At 40.6% G+C, this 24,190-nt stretch overlaps 2 protein-coding genes across 16 annotated transcripts in view; both read left to right on the top strand.

Moving 5' to 3' along the window:
- The window catches only part of LOC3291773 (uncharacterized), a 53,415-nt gene extending 32,630 nt beyond the window's left edge, over window positions 1-20,785 (top strand). For 2 of the 3 annotated variants that reach the window (XM_061662589.1, XM_061662590.1), the window contains exons 3-7: window positions 3,734-4,131; window positions 6,012-6,082; window positions 14,855-15,017; window positions 16,859-17,187; window positions 19,583-20,785. In XM_061662589.1, coding sequence (XP_061518573.1) covers window positions 4,118-4,131; window positions 6,012-6,082; window positions 14,855-15,017; window positions 16,859-17,187; window positions 19,583-20,400 — 1,395 coding nt within the window. In that variant the 5' untranslated portion in view covers window positions 3,734-4,117 and the 3' untranslated portion in view covers window positions 20,401-20,785. The remainder of the gene's footprint in view (window positions 1-3,733; window positions 4,132-6,011; window positions 6,083-14,854; window positions 15,018-16,858; window positions 17,188-19,582) is intronic. The other variant, XM_061662591.1, reaches the window with a different exon arrangement.
- Window positions 20,786-22,543: 1,758 nt separating this feature from the next.
- LOC1275507 (semaphorin-1A) overlaps window positions 22,544-24,190 on the top strand; it is a 218,980-nt gene continuing 217,333 nt past the window's right edge. For 4 of the 13 annotated variants that reach the window (XM_061662586.1, XM_061662588.1, XM_061662575.1 and 1 more), the window contains exon 1: window positions 22,544-22,659. The gene's annotated coding sequence lies outside the window, so the exon portion shown is untranslated. Of the gene's footprint in view, window positions 22,660-23,182; window positions 23,421-24,190 lie in introns of those variants that run through there. The other 9 variants (XM_061662587.1, XM_061662580.1, XM_061662578.1 and 6 more) reach the window with 6 other exon arrangements.

The raw sequence follows: 24,190 nt of genomic DNA, 5'->3' as shown, positions 1-24,190 counted from the left end.
CAGGCAAACGTCACAACTGTTACAAAGTCTGTATAAAAAAGGGATAACAAGGTAGCTACAATAACGTACAAGCTACTGAATCATTATTTAACAAATAACTACAATATTGAAGAGTGGAAATATACAATTTAAGTTCCACTTTTGTGGAAAGGATAAAATGAAACACATGGTGCCCTAGATATAGTATTAATGGGCGTCCGAAAACATCCACAAAATACCACGTATCTCGAGTGTCCACGTATTTCAAAATTCATGGTTTCCAGCGGAAAATATCTATAAATTTTCGTGTAATTTGGCTTGACTTGTTTCAGCCAATAAATTAATTATTCGATGTAATTCTGACCGTATATTTCAATTTTAAACCTTCTTCAAATAATTATAAAATTATAAAATGCATTGCGCATTTCGCAGAGGTACTACCTGGTATCTCGGGAACTTCCTGCAAATCAAAACGTTTGATGTTTAATTCGAATTTATGAGCCAACAGAATCCTTCACAACTGCAAACAAATTTCGCTCTTAATAACTCGTTTTGTTTATTTAAATCATAATTTTTTACATGCTCATTGTTTGCGGCAGCCCCCCAGCAGTTTTTCTCTTTCTTTCATTACATGCATGTATGTTGCTCGTTAATTCATCAGATCAGCTACGTATGTGACATTTTCTACCCATTTTTTTTTTTTGCTAAAGCTTTTAACAGCTGTGGGTGATTTTTTGTATGTATTTGCTCAAATCACTACCATTGGGCGGTGCTATTGCGATGTTCGCTGGGCAAAAGCACAGCCCCATGGCAGCGCGGAAGTGCAGTGTGAAACTAAGTTAAATATTTATTCGTTTTCACACAACAACATCAAAAAAGCGAAACGAAAGGAACCTCCTGTACAGAAAAAAGTGCACTCAAATGGGCAGGCAATCGTATGAATTCGGCATGTAAACAGCTTTGCAACGTGGTGTACGGGAGGGGGGAAATGGGAAGGAAAAATATATACCTTCCCCATGCGAACCAGGAGCGCGATGACGGAGGAGCACGAGCAGGAGTTACTACCGCTAATCAAATTAACTGTGGGCTGCAAACGAACAAACAATATGCTTCTCCTCGCCTTCTGATTTCGAGCAAACAGTTGTTGCCTGGTTGGATGGTTGGTTGGTGCCGTGCGGCCAGCGAGCTTGTCGGTACACTGGCCCGGAAATCGCGTGTGACCTCCGCGCCAGGGCTGGTTGGCAGTAATTAAAGGAATCAAGTTTACAGCCCGACAACACGTCACTAGGACACTTCGCTGATTGTCATGGTGATGATGACCTGCGGGGGAAAGAGCTGCGTTTGTTGCAAGTGTGTCTGTCGCTAGAAATGGGTGTATGCTGTAAATACGTAATGCGGACCATAAAAGGGAGCAACATTCAGTTACACTTTGATAATGAATTATCCATAGAAATCTTGGTGCTTTTGTTCGCAGAGCCGTGTCTGCCCGAGTACAATACTACGGACATCTTCTCATCATTTTGTGTCATCTTGAAAATGGCTTGAAATGGTGATTCAATTTACTGCTTCCACCGCTTCAGAAACCGCATACATTGTAATGTGTTGCCCGCAGCACAGTTACGATGCAGTTGCAGTTAAGTGCAACGGAGATTGGCCGCTGCCGCTGCAACCAAGGATTTGTGGGCTTTCATTATCTGGATTGAAAATCTTTCAGTGTAATTACAATTTTTATCTTTAACTAGTGTATTTTAAACGGGGAGATTGTATTGGCTCTAGCCAGTTTTGTGTCTTTGTGTCGATCATTTTGTAATTTATTTTTCTGTAGAAAAAACACTTCTAGCAAGCCTTTGTTTACTTTCACAATTAGGATATATTTATGTATGACAATCTTATTACTTTAACTAACTGACAGCACATCAATACAGTTTACACACACGGGTGCACACGAATGTTATTTGTTTCGATAAGGATTGAGTGTGTGACTTTTTTGCGTATGGGAGGCTGGAGCAAAATGTCAATGCCTCAATATTTCACTCAAAATCTCAAACAAAAGAAGAGTGAGTTTATTCCCAGAGGTAGTTTCCAAGAATTAATCTCACTTTTAAAATTTAACAAATAAAAAAACGGATAACAAAATACAATTCTTATATCTTATTGAAATGAATTTCTAAGAAATTTTTGAAATTTGTTATATCAATCCTTTTAAATTTAGAAAAATAATCCTGTTATTCATTTTTATTATTTTGGTATTACTTAAATAACTGACCCATAATTGCCATACTAACATTGCTTTGCATTACATTTACTTATTTTCAATACAGTGATATCTCTCTAATATGAAGTCGCTGCAAGATGAGTTGGTTCTTTAAAATTAACATTTTGACGGTCCCGTCATAATCCATACATTTTATGTCTCTTCAAGATGAATGTCTTCCTAAGGCGAATATACATTCAAGCTGCATAAGCGATTTGGCAGCCAAAATTATCTGATAGTTGATAGGGTGATAGTTTACAAAGTTATTGGTCCAAGGATGTTCCATGTTTTCCCGTGATTTCTTGGATACTTCATAATTTTCATATTTTTTTCATTAATTTTCCTCAACATGCATATTTCTCTAGGCTAGCGGTCCCTTAAAGATTAACCATTTCTATGTACTAGTTTTAGTTTTTGAGTTTTCTTTAATCGTTTAAAAATGTTATTTTTGCACAGTTATTGGCTGGTATTATTGAATCTGTTCTTAGCGGGAACGTACGGCGCTCACATGATTCTAGGAATGGCAACACATTTCTTGCTTTTTTCTATTTTTTAAAATAATTTTCATTTTATGTACATATATTTGATTTTCAAGGATGTTACAGACTAATATCTGACCGACTTATTTACAAGTAGACGTAAAATACTTTCGTAAACCCTTTCACGACCAAGGAAAATATTTTTCCCTTTTGCAACACTCATTATCGGTTCATAAATTATTATTGAATCGATATTTTTATTGACATTACATCAAAATAAAACAAATTTAACACTTTAATAGCAAAATATTTTTATTACACCACTGTAGTAGCATGGCTATTAATATTTCAAGTTTCCATCCAGACCACAAAATTTAAAAAAATCGTAAACTAAAAGAATAGCTAAAAATATACAAAAAAAATGCAATAGGCTGCATACAATTTGTCCGGGAAAGACCTTTACAAGTGAACGGATTGAGCACAGATCGAGCTCGCCATGTGGACTGTCCACTGTAATCATTTAGGCTGGTATTGTTGCTCCGTGTTCCCATAAACGTTAGGCGTCCTCGTTTGTGAATTTTGTACACGGGTTTGTCTACCCCGTGCCACAAGGCGCCAACAATAACGGGTACGGGTATCGGAATGCGGAGCGTATTTTTCATTATCAGTATGCTTGTGCGTCTCTACTCTACCCCTTACATACATACACAAGCAAACTCACCTTTCGGAGGTGTATTAACAATTTCGGAAGGTAAGGGTTTCGGTACGCGTTTTCGTCACTGCTGAGTGAAATCTGTACCGAAGGTATGTCTAAGTGCTTTGCTTTGTTGTCACTGTCGGCTGTCGGCGACCATGTGACTGATTTACGATACCATCCTGCCCCAGTCATTCCCGTCTGGCGCGGTGGCCGTGATTGTTTGGTTTGAGGTTTGGTTCGTTCAATAAAGTAATCAAATATTTTGCAGCAGAAACACACAGTACTCATGATGGTTGTTTTTCTTTTTTCTTATTTCGTTCACAGATTCGCACCCTCAGCTGTTGCCTAATCGCGGTGCAGTTGATCTCAGTATAATCGGGTCAGCGCAAAAAGAATGTGGTGCACCAGCTCCAGACGGAAACGACGAAAGTGAATTCGCTAGCAGGGTTGAACTGATTATTTTTCATCCAGTGTGTAAAGTCTGTGATAGTTTTACAAAAGCTCCGTTCTGTTCAATCTTCAGCAACCATCAGTATCCGAGTGCCACCGAATGATTGTATTAGTAGTGCAGTAGCGTTAGGAAGTGAACCTTATTCCACCACTTGTGTTGTGTAAAGTTTTGGTGTTAATTCGTTGTGCGTTCAGAGAAGGCGAATGGTACGTTTACTTGTAGTCGGTAGCTTGAACCAAGCGTAAGAAGAAGCAAACATGTGCTGCAAATGGTAAGTTGGAGCTGGATTAAAATTAGTATAACTAATTTGATTAAAGAACAACTATTCGAATGAACTACCCATGACCGATTTTCAACATATGTTTGTTTGTATAAACATTTTCCGTTGCTTTAACGGTATGTTTTCACTGATCATTAAATACAATGTTTTTTGCTTGTATCTTTAGTACAAATTCACAATTAAGATATGTGATTATATGTCAAAATTCTTTGTTTAGGATAGATAAATATTAAATAAATTAATTAATTAATGCTTACAAATAAAGTGAAATGTAATTACCGAAGAACGTCGATTATTCGGGCAGCTCGGGACCGGACGGTTGTCGGTTAATCAATTTACACGGATAATGGTGCAAGATTATTACTATAATCAATAAGTATAGGTTTTAAAACTGTTCATCAACAATTCTAGAGTTCTAAAATTTCACTAGACGCTAGAGAGCTACACAAAACAACTGTTTACCAACTGACTATGGGGCCCTTCACGAAACTAAGGCCCGTGGCAACGCTCATCGGATGCGATTTTATCGGACGAGATTTATATGGGATTTGACAGATAACGTCGGACGTGCGATTTCGTCGTCCGACGTTATCTGTCAAATCCCATATAAAAATTTGACAGACCGTCCGATAAAATCGCATGCGAAAAAGCGTTGCCACCGCCCTAATCAGCTTTTTTATATGGAGTTTGACAGTTGGAGGCTGAAATCATGTCAACACTCCAAACAAAATCACACACAAAACTAGCCTGCGGTTTTAGCTTCAAAGCTAGAATCAGATTCGAGTATCTGCTCGAAAAAATGTCAAAACAGTCAAAAGTTTTTAAAACGAAATTTGAATGTCACTTTTTGTGCGGGTGAAAACTTTTGCTCAAACTGGCTTTCTAGTAGCTTGACGAGTACACAAAACATTCTTAAAATCTTCCTTCAGAATCAGAAGCGATCAAAACCAACCTTTTAAATACATACACCTTGGGATAAGCCCACCTGTATATTATATCCAGATTGAAAGCTACTCGAAACTGCTGTACAATGCAAACAACTGACAGGCTGAAATTTCAGTCTACGATCTAAAAACGGAAAGGGGCCCTATCGTAGCAAATGTTCGAACAGCTGGAACAGCTGTCAAATTTATGAGCACGGTAAAGCCGCAGACCGGTTAATCCGCTCCCGGAAAATCGACGTTCTATTGAAGTTGAAATTTTAGCCTGTCAGTGGAACAATGATCATCATCCGGGTCGTATCCATTTGACAATAACGTTCCTTCATATTCGAGAAATTTGTTAGTTTTTTAATCGAATTATTAGATTTTATTATTTGTGTGCAACCAATGATGCATTTTAAAATCGATTTCATTGATCTTTTTTCTATTTGAATGGGTTGTAATACTTTACATACATTTAAAAACATCGATTCAAACAGTTCTTGGTATCCTTTCTTGGAAACATATTTTCGACTCTGCAAAAAATAAATAAATAAATAAATTATGCATCAGCTTACCTGATCGAGCCTACGACGAATTGGCGTTTGTTTACATAATGTTCTGGCTGAAACAATCTATGATCTATAATAGACTGAAAATCTAGTTTTATGTGTGGTTTTTATGGAGTATTGGTATGATTTCAGCTGCCAAGTGTCAATCTCTATGCATATAAAACAGCGGGCTAATATCGTAAAAGTCCCTAATATGTTTGTTTACTTAACATATTGACGTTCTACACATTGTAACCTCATCAAGCTCATAGCTGGAGTAGAGAAAAAAACAATGTAAGCTACATCTTTAACCAAATTAATATTAACCAAATTAAACAAACATCACATTTCTCGTTGTGTCCTTGTAATGAAGTTTCTTATTCTCTATTATATTTTTCAGTATTTTTAGCTGCTGGGAAGACTTTTACTGGAATTGTATTGAGGAAAAATTCTGCTTCGACGAATCACTTGGTAAGATTGCTACGCATAAGTGCATCATTCAAAGTGCTTTTCCGTATTTTCTTCTAGATGCAATTTGATTCAAGTTTGTCTGTACCACTGTATAGCTCGTATTGTGCGAATTAAAAGCTCTTAATACAGATTGTTTTTATAGCGCATATTTCAAATATGCCTGAAACTTTGTACGAGTAGTGCATGATTCGTCTGCACTTTATTGTAAAAGCTTATTGCATATTGACAATATTTATTGGCGTAATTCAATTCGTCACACTGTGAGGCAGGATAACTTAATCTAGGCTATCTTTCTCTCCCTCTCCCGCGATCAATTTAAATTGGTCCTATCCTTTTCGCCTGTTAGGTGTATTCCATCCAATCGTTGCTTGTACAAAAAAAAACCCATGCACTACTACTGCAAGGTGCGCAGCAGTGCCTTTGTTTGTTTATTTGCATGTACAGGTCAGTGCTGGTGCGTGCTAAAAATAAAAATATGCTACTAATAAAACCGTCTGCGGGGCTCGGGCCTACAGAATGAAACTGAGCACAAAAAATGCTCCTTTTTCATTCCAGCAGCTAAATTACGTTATCGAGACATTGTCCCTCTACACTGGCTTCTGGCGGCATTCGCGTTGTGTGAATGCAGTAGATAAAAAAGCAGACGCACTTCTCTGTTGGTTGCTTGTAGCATGTAGCAGTGGCTGTCGGCTAAACAACATTGCGAAAAATTCAGATACATGATACAATGGGAAAAAAGAAGCCAAACTACAACAAATATTGTCAGCGGACCGAAAATTATCGATTGATGACAAAATTGATCGAAACGAATGTCGGATCCCTCGTTTCTTGCGGGGGGGGGGGGGGGGGGGGGAACTAACGTGCGTAAAGCTTCCATCGGGTGGAACGGAAATGAACGAGCAAAGGACTCGCGCTGAGCTGGTTAGTTGGGGGACGGGTTTTAGGTTCCATTGAAGTGTACCTGTGGGAATTTGAGCCAAAGATTCACCGGTATACACCAGCCGGGATAGGTACATATACAGTATCCTGTATGGATATGGATTCAGAAGCTATTCACAGTAACGATACTTTCATTTCGAGTGAGTTTCTAATATTTTAATCCACACTCTTTTTAAATTTTGTTAGCTAAATGTCATTTACTCTGGCACTGACGCTAAGCAAGAAATTTGTTACTTTTAGATTTGAATAATTTTTTTAAAAATATTTCTTTAAATTTTACTATTTACATAAAATTCAAGAAAGATTTATCTATGATTCCCAAATAAAAGTTTAATATCTGTTTTACTTTTATCCTTGTACTAAACATTGGAAAATGTGCAGCTTTCCTCTCTTGCACCAAAAACCGCCTGAAAGTATGCAATCTCACTGCACGCATTTTAGTACTCTTTGTTCAACTCATTGCTTCAACGTTAGTTTTAACGGTTTTTAACTTCCTTTTCCGAATAAAAACCATTTCAAAATGTATAATCCCTCTAACTTATCAACTCGCGCTCCCGGACAGACGACAATATCGATCACGGCTGGTGTATCGCTCCGGATCGATTAAAGCGTTCCCCAGCAGCGTATTTGATGTTGCCCGACCGAAAACCCCAGCCCAACGGGGTCCCAACGGGTGGAGCTTCCCATCGTTGACGTTCTAGTCTCGACGGTGATCGTTCACTGTGCTTCAGTCTGGATGGTATATCCACCAAAAAGGGGGTTTGTTCGTGAACTTCCGAGGGTACCGAGGACACTTTTTTTTGGGGAAATTCATCATACCTCTCGTACCAGCCCGTTCCTTTACCGCCGGCTACAGTTTATCAAACATTTACCGTTTGATGTCGGCTTTGGTTGGCGCATTGTTTTGTCTATTATTGTTTTGCCATTTGCTGTACCTATTGCGGTACCACACAACTGTCTGCCGTAGAGTCGTGGTGGTGCAGCCACACACACCAAGCATTGGAGGATGCGTTTTCCAACGGCTGCAGCTGGCACGACGGAGAAATGCTGCTGCTGCTGCTGCCGATCAATGCTGTTGATATTTAATTTTGCACCGAATTTGCACCGCGGCTAGTCAACGGTATCCGAGCATATTTTCTGGCGCTTAGTACCCCGCACCTTTACTACACACACTGGCGGTGCTGGGTGTGTTGCGTATGTTTCGGTGTGCAAGTTGCCAGGCCGTGCCTCTCTTTCCCGTGCTGGCGCACCGAATACACCGGGACACATTTTCATACTAACGATAATTGAACTGATAATTAATTTCGCTCCCGTACGTCGTTGCACCGCAGTGGATCGAGCGTGTGTGTGTGCGTGCGCACGCTAAAGGGTGGTGCATACCTTCGGTGCACAATACGCTGCTGGCAAAAGGGCGCAGAACGCCGGCTGGAACTGGCAAACCCCCTTTTACCAACTCCCTCACCTACATGGTGCGCTTTAAATGCAGCGAAACAACGGTGGCGCAGTGACATAGATATAGCGTGTACCGGTTTTCTCTGGGCTAAGCGGTAATGATTTTATTAATTTCTGTCAAGGCCCTTGGTCGGGTGAAAATCGGCTCGGGATAACCACCAACACACACATACATAGCAGAGCTGTGCGGTTTGGTAGAGTGGAAGGGGATGAGCGGGAAAAATAGGTGGGAAACGGGGACATCTACCACCGGTGGTTTTAGGATAAATTTGCTCTCCGTTTTTCTCCGGCGGGGTGAACATTATTTTTCAACGCTTTTCAGGCGTTTTTTCTTCTAATTTTAATGCATTGGTTTCATTGCTTTTGATTTCTTTGTTTTAGTTCTTGAGCTTTATACTTTATGTTATTTTTGTTAGGTCACTTTTTTGTTAGTCTTGGAGTACTAGTATTTTTTCTTTGTTGATTTTTTTACCTTTTGACTTTATTTACATATTAAAAAAAAGTAGTTTATCTAGATTTTGCTGCCTTCCAGTATGTTACGACGGCGAACGGATCTGTGGGCCACGCGAAGGATGCGGCCTTGTAAATCAAACCCGCTCGGGTAACAGCGATCTTCTCAACCGTTCGACACCAATAGTAAACCTTCCCGCTAGTTGCTCTCTCAAGTAATTTGAGGAGCCTATGCCGCAGAAGGGGGTGAAGAGGGATGAGAGATTTCTTTCTTGATCCGAATATGCAAAATTAAAAAAGACGAGGTTTCTAAGAGTTGCAAAATCCGAATGGTTTGTTTATTAAAAGTTCGGTCCCTTTTATACCCCCGGAAGCCCATACAATTTTTAGGGTGTTAGTGTATCCTTTCCGAGGATAATAGTACATAAGTGTACGTACGCGTGAGTGCCGCATGTTAGTGTATGTGACGCATTTTTATTCCGCTTTTACACGTAGCGTTCCCGGTTTCTAGATTAAGGTGATCGCGCACCACGCGAATTTACAATTTGACACGTCCGTTACGAATTTAATAATTGCGAACGTAACATCCTTCCCCTCGTAATTCATTCTCGTGAATTACGAAAATAAAAAAGTGAGCGATTATTTCACTGGCTGCCTGCTTTGCTCGCTAGCCCAATCGCAGGCCGCAGCAAAGCCCTCCGTCGGTGGGGCCTCCCCCTGTGTCGAAGAGTCTTTGTAGTCAGGGAGCCAATTCCTCGTCTCGACAGGATCTCGTCTTCCTCGTTGGTAAGCGGTGGATGTACATATGGTTGTGGGTTGATCCTCATCTCCATCAGAACCGCTGCCGATTCGCCTGGGCAGGGTTGTCGCACTTCCCTCTCGACAAATCGTTGCGTGGTGATGTCAGGGGGCTCAAGATGATCTACACCGGTGTGTAGTGGTGAGGGGTTGTGGGGATGTGTTCCACACAATGGCAAGGGTGCCATAGAAGAATCTGGAACCACAGCTTCATGATGGTGAAGTACGGGGATCGATATACCGCGATCTTCTTCATCTGGTTCCGCGATACGCTGGTCCTCGGACCAAGCTCGATTCGGTACCGTTTCCACGAACGGTTTCTGGATTATTTCCTTTCCACGATCGATCTCTTTTGATATCATCGTACTATCTGTATCGTAGTGGATCATCGGCTGATTATGAGGCGCTTCGTGTCCTTTCACGTTCATCCCGAAGACAGTCCAACCCAGCTTGGTCTTGATTGCCATTGGCTCGTCGCTTCGACCCATTTTGCGCCCTAGTGGTATTAGTAGATGGCTATGATCGAGACCAATTAGTATAGTTGGCCTTGCGCTCTCGTAATCGCTGATGTCAATTCCTCTCAGATGAGGACATTTCTCTCTGAGAACGTTGCAATTGATTGATTGCCTCGGGAGCTGGAGATTCTTCACGGTTCTCATTTTTTCCAAGACCCGTTCTTTTTTCTCCTTCTCTCCTTTCACTAGGCAACTTACTCTCCTACTTTCTTTCTCTCGTATGGACAAATTCTGCGTCCACGTCATCGTAATCGGCTCAGTCGGCCCTTCTAACTGAAGCTGATTAGCTGTTTCTTCCTCGATCAACGTAAATGATGACCCTGAATCTAACAATGCAAATGTTTTCAGCGTTTTATCTTCGTTGCGTAACACGACCGGAACAATTTGGTAAAGTATTTTTTGTTCTTGATGACAATTCTCCTCCGCATTGGCTGTGAAGTGCAAACGGTGATGCGTTTCTTCGCATGGATGTAGGCCGCGTTCTCGTGCGGCTGTGCGATTCTGTGCGGTGTAATCTATTGCATTTCTTGCGTATGTGTTAGTGGCCGGTGAATTGTTTTGTGCGTTACCAAAGTGGTTGTGATTGAACGGTCTTTTTGTGTTGGGCGCTGAAGACTGGTGAACGTTCATCGAGTGTTTTGGCCTTTCTGGCCGTTTTGGCAATTCTTTAAGTACCTTTGCTTGAGGCAGCAACCATTTGCCAAAATCTTCCAGCGATGGAAGAACACCCGGTTTGATATTGGTGGATTTATATTCGATCCATTTTAGATGCCTATCAGTAGGCAGTTTACAAGCCAACTCATTTACGAGGCGATGGTCTTGTAAATACATAGGCATATTTATTGCCTTTATGTTAGTGATCATGTCCTGAATCGCGTCGGACAAATCAGGTATTTTGTGCTGATTTTCAACACGTATGTTTTGCACGTCTTTAAGCAGCTCGTCGTACACGAGTTCTGCTCTGCCGAATTGCTCTTCGAGCTTCGTAATTATTTCCGGCACGTTATCTGGCTCGAGAAATAGACGGTGCACGCATTTATACGCCTCTCCCTTAAGGGCGTGTTGAAACCGGGTCATGTTTTCAACATTTGTATATTTAGCCTGCTTAGTCGTTTCCTCATACGCACGCTTGAATTTCAACCATTCTTTGGCCTTGCCATCGAAATCAGGTAGCTGATCAAAGGTCAAGCGTTTGAGATATGTGTTTGTATCTAAGCTGCTACCTTTAAGCGCTTCGATTAGGGCTGCAATTGCCGTGTTTTGGTCTGAGCCGGTCGGCGCTGGAGCCTTAATCTTTGCATAATCTTTTGTGCATTTAATACACAAGAATGGTTCGTCCGCTTTAGGCAGCCGGCTCAGTTTGGCGCATGCCATATGGAACCAGCGATCGCATTCGTCGCATTGGACCATATTGGGATCATCAATCCGGCTGCATAAGCGGCAGCTACCATTGTCGTTATCGACGAACGGAGTAAGGTTTCTTTTCGTAGTCATGACGTAGCTAATGTGCCGATGAATTCGTGTGCGTGTATAGTGCACAGATTTTTATCTGGTGTGGGTGTGCGATGTCGCACTGGTTCAACGGTGCGCAAGGGCTCTCCCTTGGAGCTCTTGCTTAGTGCTCTCTCACGCTATCGCATACGCAGCTCGCTGGAGCTGTACACGTGTTAGTGGAGCCTATACGTGAGTGCAAAAGCGTAGGTGGAGAGCGGATGCAATCCTATCGGAAGCGATGCTGTCTTCCTCCTAGTGTGAGTGCTTCCTCTGGAGCGAGGATAGGTTCGTCTAGGAGCGAAGCAATTTCTCTTCGGTGAGAATATAGAAGGCTAGAGAATTTGCGGAAGCTTTCATACCACGGGCAAATCTCTCTACCATACAAATGTGAGGAAGATTCCTCTCTGGAGCCACCAAATGTTACGACGGCGAACGGATCTGTGGGCCACGCGAAGGATGCGGCCTTGTAAATCAAACCCGCTCGGGTAACAGCGATCTTCTCAACCGTTCGACACCAATAGTAAACCTTCCCGCTAGTTGCTCTCTCAAGTAATTTGAGGAGCCTATGCCGCAGAAGGGGGTGAAGAGGGATGAGAGATTTCTTTCTTGATCCGAATATGCAAAATTAAAAAAGACGAGGTTTCTAAGAGTTGCAAAATCCGAATGGTTTGTTTATTAAAAGTTCGGTCCCTTTTATACCCCCGGAAGCCCATACAATTTTTAGGGTGTTAGTGTATCCTTTCCGAGGATAATAGTACATAAGTGTACGTACGCGTGAGTGCCGCATGTTAGTGTATGTGACGCATTTTTATTCCGCTTTTACACGTAGCGTTCCCGGTTTCTAGATTAAGGTGATCGCGCACCACGCGAATTTACAATTTGACACGTCCGTTACGAATTTAATAATTGCGAACGTAACACAGTACTTTTTTTAATGTTTTTGCATTTTTTAGAGAGAATTATTATTATTATTATTATTAGTATTATTATTATTATTATTATTATTATTATTATTATTATTATTATTATTATTATTATTATTATTATTATTATTATTATTATTATTCTTATTATTATTATTATTATTATTATTATTATTATTATTATTATTATTATTATTATTATTATTATTATTATTATTATTATTATTATTATTATTATTATTATTATTATTATTATTATTATTATTATTATTATTATTATTATTATTATTATTATTATTATTATTATTATTATTATTATTTTATAATTTATTGAATAATTCCATTCAGATATATTAAGCCTACATAACATCCTTATGATTATAAAAATAAAATAAAACTACTTAAGCTAGTACAAAAATCTGCACTGTTTCCTAACGAGTTGTAAACGTTGGCCATTTGTAATAGGGCGTCATTGGCTCCGAAGAGTAGCTCTAGGTATCCTAGTATCCTGCAAGGTGCCTGTATGTTAAATTATTATTTGCACCGTCGAATATTTGTAGTTACATCATTATGGTTCATTACATGACTCTAAGAACACGCCACGTGTGTTCTAAAAAACAAAGAAAGGTCTCTGATGTTGTTTTAACCATTAATACACTTTCATTATTTTTTGTTCTAAAAACAACTAGTACGCCTATAAGTATAGTTAGCACTGTAGAATATCAATTCTGATGGTTTAAAGTACTATGTAAAGGAATAATATATTTAACCTGTATAATTTCTTATGGATATACCATACCTATCCTAGGTAAATCATAAAACTGATAAATTGAAAGAAAAGTTGTTGAATTAAAAATTAATTTATTTTATGTGATGATTCAATTTAAAGAAAAAGTTGAATTGATTCGACAAGAAAGAATATAATGTGATAGCAATTTATTCGTTGCGCATATAGAAATAAATAAAAAAAAATATTTTAATTTACTCTCAACAACACATTCAATCACATCGCGTACAGCAAAACAGTATAAATTCTCCCTTAAGCCAACCGAGGCGATTGATTTTCTTCCCAAAATCCGGACCCGGTTGCCATCCGTAGTGGGAGGGGAGGAATTTTCTATTGGGTGGAAAATTGATTTCTATCCTTTCGTTGTGGTCTCCTGGGCGATGGCTTTAATTCGCCGGGCTGGCTAAATTATGAACCCTTCACGGCGGGAGGAAGGAAAGTATTCGTACCAAACACAAGAGAGATAACGAGACAGAGAGAGAAATAGAGAGAGAGTGTGTGAGAGAGAGAGAAACAAAGAAGAAAAGGAGCTCCTTCTTTTAGCCTTTATTTTAGTTACGGCCAAATAAATGGAGACATTAGCCAAGTTGGTGGTGGCCGGCGGTTAAGAAACCAGCACTGTGCCTGGTAGAAACCGTTTTTCTTCGCTAGCTTTTCCTTCTGAGAGACCACGCAGAAGAGTGTGGCGGCCCCGGGCACCGGAGTCTAAAGTGAAATGGCCGAAAATGTCCCCGAAGGAGTGAAAGCGGAGATAATTATTTCGCTGCGGTGGCTTTCAATTAGGACCAGAATCGACACACACATACACACTCACAGACACATACACACTTGTATGTAAGAAAAATGCAAGCTTCTATCGAAAAATTGAACAGAAACCACTGCAGAAAAAGGAACCATTCCTGCAGAAAGGAGGTCGAACGTATCGAACTGGTCGATGTCGTACTTTCATGCCACGAAGCGTAATGTAGAGAGAAAACGGGTGAATGTGTGTGAGCGCGTTTTTTTTGCTACTTCAGAACCCTGCACTGGACACAGAAGATTGAGCCCAGAAGATGTACTCTGTTCTTACCGAATGCTCGACTTAACCCGCGTCCGTTTTATAGTTTGGCAAGCGGTTAAGAAACCGTAATTACATTCGTATCACGTAATTAAGTAAGAATAATGACCAGCAGCTCACAAAGCCGGGTATGAAGGGGAAGGCCAAATATTTAGAGCATAAAGTCACTCTATCCCCTTGCTACACCATCGAAAAGGACAATATTTATCAAACTGTCACCGTGCAGTAGCACTAGCCACTAGCAAGCAAGCACTACCCGGGGAAAGCTGAGAAAGCAACTTTAAGCTATCGGTACTAAATGCCTATTGTGCACATGACTGTTTCATTTTTCGCTTTTTCTTTCCAACCCTACGACAGTTAACTACGATCCGGACGAGGATGAGCATGCAGCCAAGAACAAGAACAAAAACGGGTACTACGGCAGCCCGGCGGGCGACTCGGGCGAAAACAACAATACACCAATCTGCCGGCAGCCGGGCGTTTCGTCCGGCTTAAGCATTCCTCGCAACATGTCGATGAGGTAAGGTATAGGCGAGATACACTTCGAGGGTGGGGGGCGTACACGAGTTCGGGTGGGAGTGGGTGTATAGTTTTGAAGAGATACTAAGATGATAGAACAACGTATTAATGAGTTGATACGTTTAGTTTAAGACGTCGATCAGTTTGCTTTAAGCTGTGGTTCAATCCGAAGCTAGGAGTCGTTCAAATTATGGAATGAAAGTGTCACGAATATCTAAATTAAAGAGTCAACAAACAATCGACGATGCTTTAGATTGTTTTAAGAGTCATGTTTGAAAATTTCTTGATGTGTGGGGGATAATTATTTTGATAAAGTACTTTCAACTTGTTAAATTAATCTGGCTTGCTGGTTCGTTCCTGTTGAAATTGGTATTATTTACTTGCAAATTTAATAGAATTGTTACATTATTTAAAGAATTGTGTTATTATGTAATTATATGATACAAATTATGACTAAAGTCAAAGCTAAATAAAGTCAAATTTGAGAATTAGTGAACATTATCAATGCACAGTGGGCATTTGTCGGGATGTAACTTTCACAATAAAAATCATCTTTTTGTCAAGGTAATTTTTTTCTTCCAATATCAACGATATTCAACTGAGATGGATGGACAATGGATTTCCATTGTTTTGCAAATTTCTAATAAATAGTTAAGAAGTTAAAAATCATCAAAATTTGACATCATTAAAAAAATACATTTTTTGCGATTTTTGATTATTTTTATTTTTATCAGCTTAACAAACTAAACCATTATTCCCAAAGCAATTCTTTAAAAGGTTTCTTGGGTGTTGTGGAAACAATATCTCTCTAAACATCTCTAAAGTTATCTCTAATTTCTGAACAAAAACATCTTATAAAAAACAGTGACTCATTTTTAAATATTCAGACCTGTGACAAAAAAAAACTCATGAGATCCCAAGTTTTTATGTTTTTAAACTGTAATCTATACCATTACCTGTTATTTGGCAAAACAAAACTAGCTGCAACCGAGCGCGACCACGAAAGCTATGATATATTGCTTTTTTGAAAGGAAAGAATACTCAAATTGCATTATTTTTTGAGAACTCGATCATGTAAAATATTTAAACATTAATAGCAGCAGCACCATCTATCGAAAGAACAATAATACCAATCAAATGTGTCGATTTTTAACAATAACCACGAATTAAAACAATTTAATATTTCATTCAATAAATACCCGTACCCCACAGTTTTTTCCCGACAATTGTTCCAAACTGCCCACTGTGCAATGGTGTCGTTTTGAAATGATATTTATATTTTTTGTACAATTAACAAACCATTTTCGATTCCTCGAATAATTCTTGAATATAGTTATTTAAATCGCAAAATTATTAATTTATTTTAATGACTGTATTTACTTCATAAGTTTGTTGAATACTTAGATGTTTGAATCACTTCATAGCGTATATTCGGGTGTTATGTAAAACAAATTTAATTTAACGTAAATCTCAAACAAGTTGCTGGTCATTGGCAAATTATTGCTTTTGTAATCATTCTGAATCACCCAAAGAGTCTGAAGAACCATACAACTAATCGTGTTTAACTTCCCTGAATGATTCCTTCTCATTCAGAGCATACATCTTTAGCTGTGGAACATCTAATTTGTGTAGAATATGGGATTAACATTTTATTTTATTTTTGTTCAGTTTATTTATTTAATAGTTTATCGAACTATTTTACATTTCTTAAATTAAAAATGGTTATAATGTACACTCTTTATCGACAAATATCAATGATGAATGCTATAGTTTTACAAAAAAAAATACTTTCTTTCTCTCAAACTGCTTCCCGTTTTGTGTTTCCCCCTTCTCTACCTACAGCTCAAAAATACACGAGGACGACCTGCGGCGTGAAATTCAAACCAACGTTCCAATGCTGGCACCGGAAGTGATGGCCATCTTTGCTAATTCGCAAATTTTCCAATCCAGCGCACCGCCGAAGCAGCCGACGTCCAAAGCGACCTCACCGGCGTCGGTGAAGTTTGCCATTTCCGATTCCGGTTCACCGATCGAGGTGACGCCGGTGGGGGCGTCCACCGCGGGCAACCGTACCGCCGGCGAGAGCGAACAGTCGGCCGCGCCGGCACTGCACCAGGACGGTACCGAAGGTCGGGAGCTCAGCTCCGATAAGCTTCTCCAGCGGCTCGAAGGTAACTAGAAGTTTGGCCTTTATGTCGAAACCACCATAACTTGCCCACCCCACCGTCTCTCATTCACCGGGATTTTGACCGGGATCACCTGAAATATAACACACTACACACACATACGTACACAAACAAACAAAGAAACATACACTTCGGTGTGGGGGAGAGCATAAAGAACGGCCATATGCAGCAAACCAAAATCAACGTACAAAAAAAAATATGACGACATATTTGTACAAAAGGCTACTCACAAACACGCTCACAGACGACACACTGTGATCGGTACCGAAATCGCCCACAGGAACACAGAAACCACCGAGAACCGTACAGAACCGGGGTGACGGGGAACAAAAAGCACGGGACACAAAAGTTTCCTCTCATCACACACATCAGGGTCAGAGGGCAGAAAGTTTAACAAGAAGAGTTTGAATGGCTAGTCAAAAGTAGTTGACTTGGGTAGTGTGGTGGTCGCATACAGATGTTCGGTGCAGTTCTTTACAGTTTTGGGGAAGAAACGTGTGTCTGAGAGAGACAAAGATAGATAGAGAGAGACGATCACCTGTGACGAGGGTCACCTTTAGTGTATAAGTAATATCTAATCGCATGCATACTAACTAACGAACAACTAGAATTAAACTGTAGCTGAAAAAAACCAAAGACAACACGCCAAAAAATAATCCTTATGGTCTTCTCGGGAAGGTGTGGTGCATGAAGGAGTAAACCAGAACGAAAGCTTTCAAGCACGATTGGCGTAAACCGTTAAACTCTCGGGCGAAAACACAACACATCTACTTGTACTACTTCTCACTGAATCCTCTCTAACCTCGATAAGTGTGTACTAACCAACTTGGCTCGGTCCGGACAGAATCAAGCATTAACTACGGGCTGCAGGAATGTTACTTACCAATTACTAGGGCGGTATGTTGGGTTTATATTGAGGAAAATCGGCTAAAAAAATGCTGCGGAAAATGGAAGGACTCGCTGCGGGGGCAGGTAAGTGTTACCCGGCGCCTTCAACAAAGATCCGGCAAAGTAGTTGCAATTGGCTTTGGGTTTTGCTGTGCTAAATTTGTTCCTTTCTTCCTTCTCAAACTAGTTGCTCCCATTGAACTAACTCAGCACGGGGGTGTGTATGTGTACTAATATGCACCATCGGATATTGGTAGTAGACCGTTAGAAATTGGTAATGAATAGAAGTAGCATCAAAGATTTCCTGCTTATGTGTGTTTATCTTATAGACTGCCTTTAGTAAGATTAGAAGTCGTTAAGATCCGTTTGGCACAAAATCTACTCTTGTTGTAATGTTCTAAACCTTGTTCTAAAAACTTATGTACAGTGAGGGAAAGTTACTATGAGCAAACCTTAGTGTTCTAATTGTTAAGGTTTGATTTTGGGGGGAAAAAATAATGTTGGCTCGAAACAAATCAACATTTTCCCGCTTTGTTCTAGAGCCTAAGCCTCAAAATTAATATAAGGGATGTTCATTTTGATTTGTTTTGCCAATGTCGACCAACATCAAAGTAAAACATTTGAGTACCTTGTCTAGAATATTTCGAAACCCTCCCATTATTTGCCTTTAAAAATCAAATTTAAACCAACTGGTGGGCTATTACTATATTTTTGTTTGGTAATTAATTGTTGTTTAATTTACTGATTTAAAATTCAAGTAATTTAAGATTAAATGGATGAAAAAATAAGGTGAGCTTGCTGTGTAATTTAACTCGCTAGAACAAGCGAGCTTGTCGTTTTAAAGTGATAAAAAATAAGATGAAATGCCGTTTGATTTTTTTTATTGATTTATTAATTCGATAAGATTTTCATTGTTAACTTCTTGTTTGTACTAAAAAGCAAAAAAAAATAGTAAATCTTTTTTTGGTGCTATCTACTATTATTTAAAGTTTGTACTAAATTTCTAAGTCTAAGGCTATCAGGACATTATAATTATTAGGCATATGACAATATGGCTCATATGCATAGTTTTACCTTGTTCTGTATTTGCAAATTGTTATTTTACTCTGATTGTATGTTGTTGCTATGTTCTTCTCTTTTGCTTGCTATTATTTAGTAATATTTGAATTTTTGATGTTATTTTTTCGTGAAGCTGCTTACTTGTACTATTATTTGCCTATTTTTTTTTATAAACTTGTAAATGTTAAACATGCTTTAGCTATATACCTACGCTGCACGCTTGTATCTTCGCTTTATTATGTTTGCTTACTGAACCTTATTTACTCATCAATCACAACATATACCCGTATACACACACACGCATAAACAGAGCAACCTCACCACGCCAGTCAAGATTGTTGTACAAAAAAAAAAATGCTTACCAATTTTTGAAATATATTCTTTGCCCGGACACACTCTTGTTTAACCTTCCTCTTCGCTGCATTTTTTATAGGTAGCAGCGGCAGCTCGCTCGACGAACGGGACAGCCGGATCGTCGTTATACCGGCCATCGTCGAGGAGGACGACGGTTCGGACGAGGGATGGCACGATTCGGAAGTTGTCCTGCGACCGCCCCGCAACTTCTCCGAGCTTAGCCTGTCGAAATCGATACCGAGCAACAAAACGATCAGCCATCTGCAGGCCGACCTGCCCTACTTTTCGATCCGTCCGGCCAGCGAAAACGACATCTTCACGATATCGTCCGGCGGGGGAGGTGCTGGCGGTGCCGGAGGTGTCGGTAGTGGTGGTGGTGCTAGTGGTGGTGCCGGTGGTAGCACGTACAACTCCATCAGCATGACCCCGGAGGTGCCGGCCATCTCGTACTCGAACCTGCCGAAGAACTACCTCGAGACGCCGGTGATCGAGAAGTACCGGGAGTCGGTCAGCCTGTACTCGATCCAGACGGCCGGCATCAATCGACAGTCGCAGACGGACGATCTGTCGATGCCGCGGTACTACGGCAAGTCGGACCTGTTCGTGTCCGGCATCGATCGGGCGAACAGTCGCAGCGCTGATGCGGTGGAGATGGGCCGGTCGGACGATGGCAGCGGTTCGCTTACGTTTAGCAGCAGCTCGCTGGCCAAGGGTGGTGGCCGGTCGCGCAATGTGGAGCGCAGCAAGCGGCTGATGAATCTGCGCACCGCTTTGCCACCGCTAAATTTGGGCCTGGTCCGTGGCAGCTCGGCATCGAATTTGCGCGATCGGCGCGAGGATCGGGAATCGCGTGAACGTGACAAATCGGAGAAGCGGAAGGAAGGGCTACGTGTTTAGGGCGCTGCTTATCGTTGAAGGGGCATTGTTTACTTAAAGGAGGGAGAGAAAGGAAGAATTCCGTGTGCCACACAGTACAGTATACGGTTTGGGGAAGGTGGTTTGTAGAGCCAGTCTCCATCCAGGATCAACATTTGTTGCTTAACGATTAGTTTTTTTTAAATGTGTTACAAGGAGGTATGTTTTGTTGTTGTAGTTTTATGAATGAAATGAAAGTTTAACTTAAAGGTAAAGCGGTGTAGCGAAGCCATTCTCGTGTGGAGGGAGTTGCAAGCGAGAGAGACAAAATGAATTCCAGAGAGATAAAATTGTAAGATACATTTCAATAAATGCTGGTATAAAATACTACGAACGTTAGGTTAATAAGCGAGGATAAGTAAATAAATCGTTATTGTTCATAATTGCTTAAGGGAAATTGAGAAACACAAATATTTGTGGTATTACTGAGGCATTAATCGTGATGATCTAATGTGAGTGTTTATACTTGCAGTCATTGCTGCAAAATGTTACTGTCAATATCATAAAAAAATCTGACAGAAACAACATTCGTGTCAGCATCACGCACTCAATTGTGATGACCAGTGGTGATACTCAAAACGATCGATGTGACCAATACATGCTTGGTAACATTTTAGTAATCAATGCTTGGTCAGTGACTTTGTCATGACTTTTTTTTACTGTGATCAATTTTGTAAAATGTCACTGACACAGTCATGACAAATTCCGAATGAAACAAAATCATGTCAGCGTCACGAACTCTACTGTGATGAGATTCAAACAGTTGGTGCGACCATCACATGCTTGATAACATTTTTGCACCCAACTCTTGGACAGTCATTTGGTCGCAACATTTTCAGTCGGTGAGCATCCCGGTAGTCATGGGAGATATGCCAAGAAACAAAATGAGCATATTTTCTCGCTCTGTTTGACCCGACAGGCCATCAAACCAGACAGAGCGAGAAAGCATGCTAATTTTGTTGCTGAATACACGCCAAGTATATTCCAAAAATATCGTGATTATCACCGACAGAAAATGTCATGACCAAATGAGCGACCAAGAGTTGGGTGTTAAGCAAAATGTCACTAAGCATGTGATTGTACTACCAACTGTTTGAGTCTTACCTCTGATCAAGTCAGTTGTATACGTAAGCTGATTTGAGCTACGTTTCAGTCATGAGTGTCGGCGACTGAAACAATGGCAATTGGCAGTACTGCTTACAGCCAGAAAAAAACATCATGTTTGTGTTTGCGCCGACATTAAGATCAGCTTGTCAATCAGAGTATCGTGTTTGATTCAAGCACACGCATGTCGTATTCGGCATGTCATGACGCACTTTCATTGAATATCAGCAATGAGCATCAAGCTACCACGGCTATGTTCATTATTTTCGTTGGTGAACATCTCGTGATGCTCATGGCATCTTGCAGCACTGCTTGCAGTACGTAAATACACTTCTGAAACCGTTGTCAGTCCATAGACCTTTGATTTTAAAACATTTTTGCGTGAAAAGACAAAGGGAGAAGTATCAAGGACTATATCTTTCTTTTATTGCTTATTCTTTTATTTCGTAGTAAACAGATACCCTGTTAAGTGCAAATTGTTAAAATAATTACTTTTAAATTGGATATGTTTTATTTAATATCTCGTTAAAAATCAATTTATTATGTGCTTAGAGGCTAAGTGGTCGTTAAAAATATTTCCAAATCATTAAACGATGACTATGTAATAACAAACGAAAAAAGATCAATGCTGCAACCACCCGTCGTCATGCTGGTTTTAAATTTTTCATATCGTTTGATTAGCGTAGCATTTTCACCGGGAGACGAAACGTCAAACGTTTGACAGTGTTGAAAGCCGAAGCTGCACGAAGCGCATGCAAACGTTTGGTCGGTGATACACGTACGAGCTTGAAGCAACACAAATTTACCATTTAAATTGAGGACAGAAACAAATGTAGCTTAATTAATTTGAAAAATGAGGTTTAAAAAAATTTATATTTAAAATAATTTCATAATACCAACAAAAATTGTCAATTTCGCTTAGTTTTCACACGCTAATCAAACGTTGCCAGCTGCCCGCACGGAACCGACACAGCCAGCACCGTGAGTGTATCGCCTACCACACGCTAGCGCACCTCGTACCGTTCAGGCAGGCACGCACACACACGCCTGCAAAAAAGAACGAACCTTCAACGCGTGCGGTTGTGTCGTCGGTCGTTCGATTCCGGTGCGGTTCCAGTGGAATGGTTTAAAAGCAAGGTAAAGGCAATGAAAACAAGTGCTTTTGTGACAGAGAAAAGTGTGCTTCGTTGGGTGGTAAATACAGTTCGCGCACCACGGCGGAAGGATAATTCATGTTGAAATGATGGCGGTGAAGTTGTTTTCCCAAAATTGCAATTGAGAATTGCTCGTGTCTTTTTCGTGGCCATCCACAAAAGGGAGGCTCTGTGTGTGCTTGTGTTTATGTGTGTGTGTGTTTGGTGGTGTGCGGAAGGTTTTTGTTTGTATGCGCAAGAGCAAGAGCGCTGGCTTCGTAAATCGATTGTGCATGTTTTATTTTCCCCGTGTTTTATAAGCGCTGTTTGGTGCGTGGTGTGTTTGTTGTCCGGTCGACCCCTCGCAAGAATGGGCGTGTATGTGTGTTTGTGTGGGAAGGGCGAAAGTGTGCGCCGCGCGTGTAGGCAGGGGAGCAGCAGCTCATCTGCATAATAACATCGCGGTTATGCTGCGGGCATTGCAGGCGCGCCGTGTGTTCTAATGCACATCTTTCCGATCCGCGTAGGCTTCTACCACCACATCGACAGTTGTGTGGTTCTGTGTGCTCTCTAAACTGCGCTGCAGCAGAAGAGCGTGTTACCGTCCGTGTCACGCACACACACAACCAACGAGCGCTATCGATGCATTTATCTAATCGTGTGGATATCTATAATCCAAAATAGTACAAACAAGAGGAGGTTTTACCTTCACCCTGAATTTGATGACCCTGTGGAGAGTAGGATCCGGCATAGGTGTATGAAGACGTAAGTCCCTCGCTCTAAATGGCAAAACAAAACTTCTTTGGAGTGTAAGTGTGCCTTTTTGCCGTGTTATTTTGATCAATCTATCAAGCATGCCTTGTATTTTTGTCGGGAGATGGTGGTGATGATGCTGCTGCTGCTGCTTCTACAATGATGATGATGATGATGTTGGATGTGGTGTGCGTGCGCGTTGTGTAGTACACAATCGATCGAACAAATGCTCTGAAAGGAGCATGAGCCGTTTTGCGCTTTGCGCTTGTGTGCGTGCGTGAGAGAGAGAGAGTGCGAGAGTGTGTATTTTGTTTGTATGATGCTGCGTGCGATAGAGCGAACCCGACGCAACTGAGCAGTGTTCTGCCGTCTTTGTTCACCACGAGCCCTCTCGGAAGGTGCGTTATCCTTTTTCGGGGAACAAGGTCCGTGTGTAGTGGTGTGTGTGTGCGTATCTGTGAGTGATCCTGTTTTTTTGTTACGGTCGATGCGTCGCCAGCAAGCGAGCGAGAGATATCCCGACATTAATCCATAAATGTGTGTTCACGATATTAGCTTCTCACGAATGGAATGAAAATTTACACGTGTGTTTGTGTGCTTGGTTGTGTGCCACACGCAACCATCGTGCTGTCTCAAAGCACAACCGTTCGAAGTAGGCAGTGCGTGCGTGCAGAAGGCAAAAAAAAATGCCACTAAAAATTAACCGTGTGTGTGACCCGTGAAGATAAAGCGAAATTGCGCTCTGTCTGCCTGTCTGTGTGTGTGTGTGTGTGTGTGAGAAG

The sequence above is a fragment of the Anopheles gambiae genome, chromosome 3 (assembly GCF_943734735.2).
Source record: "Anopheles gambiae chromosome 3, idAnoGambNW_F1_1, whole genome shotgun sequence".
NCBI classification, from domain to species: Eukaryota; Metazoa; Arthropoda; class Insecta; order Diptera; family Culicidae; genus Anopheles; species Anopheles gambiae.
The sequence above is the reverse complement of the archived record's forward strand: the minus strand, read 5'-3'. Positions and strand labels throughout refer to the sequence as shown.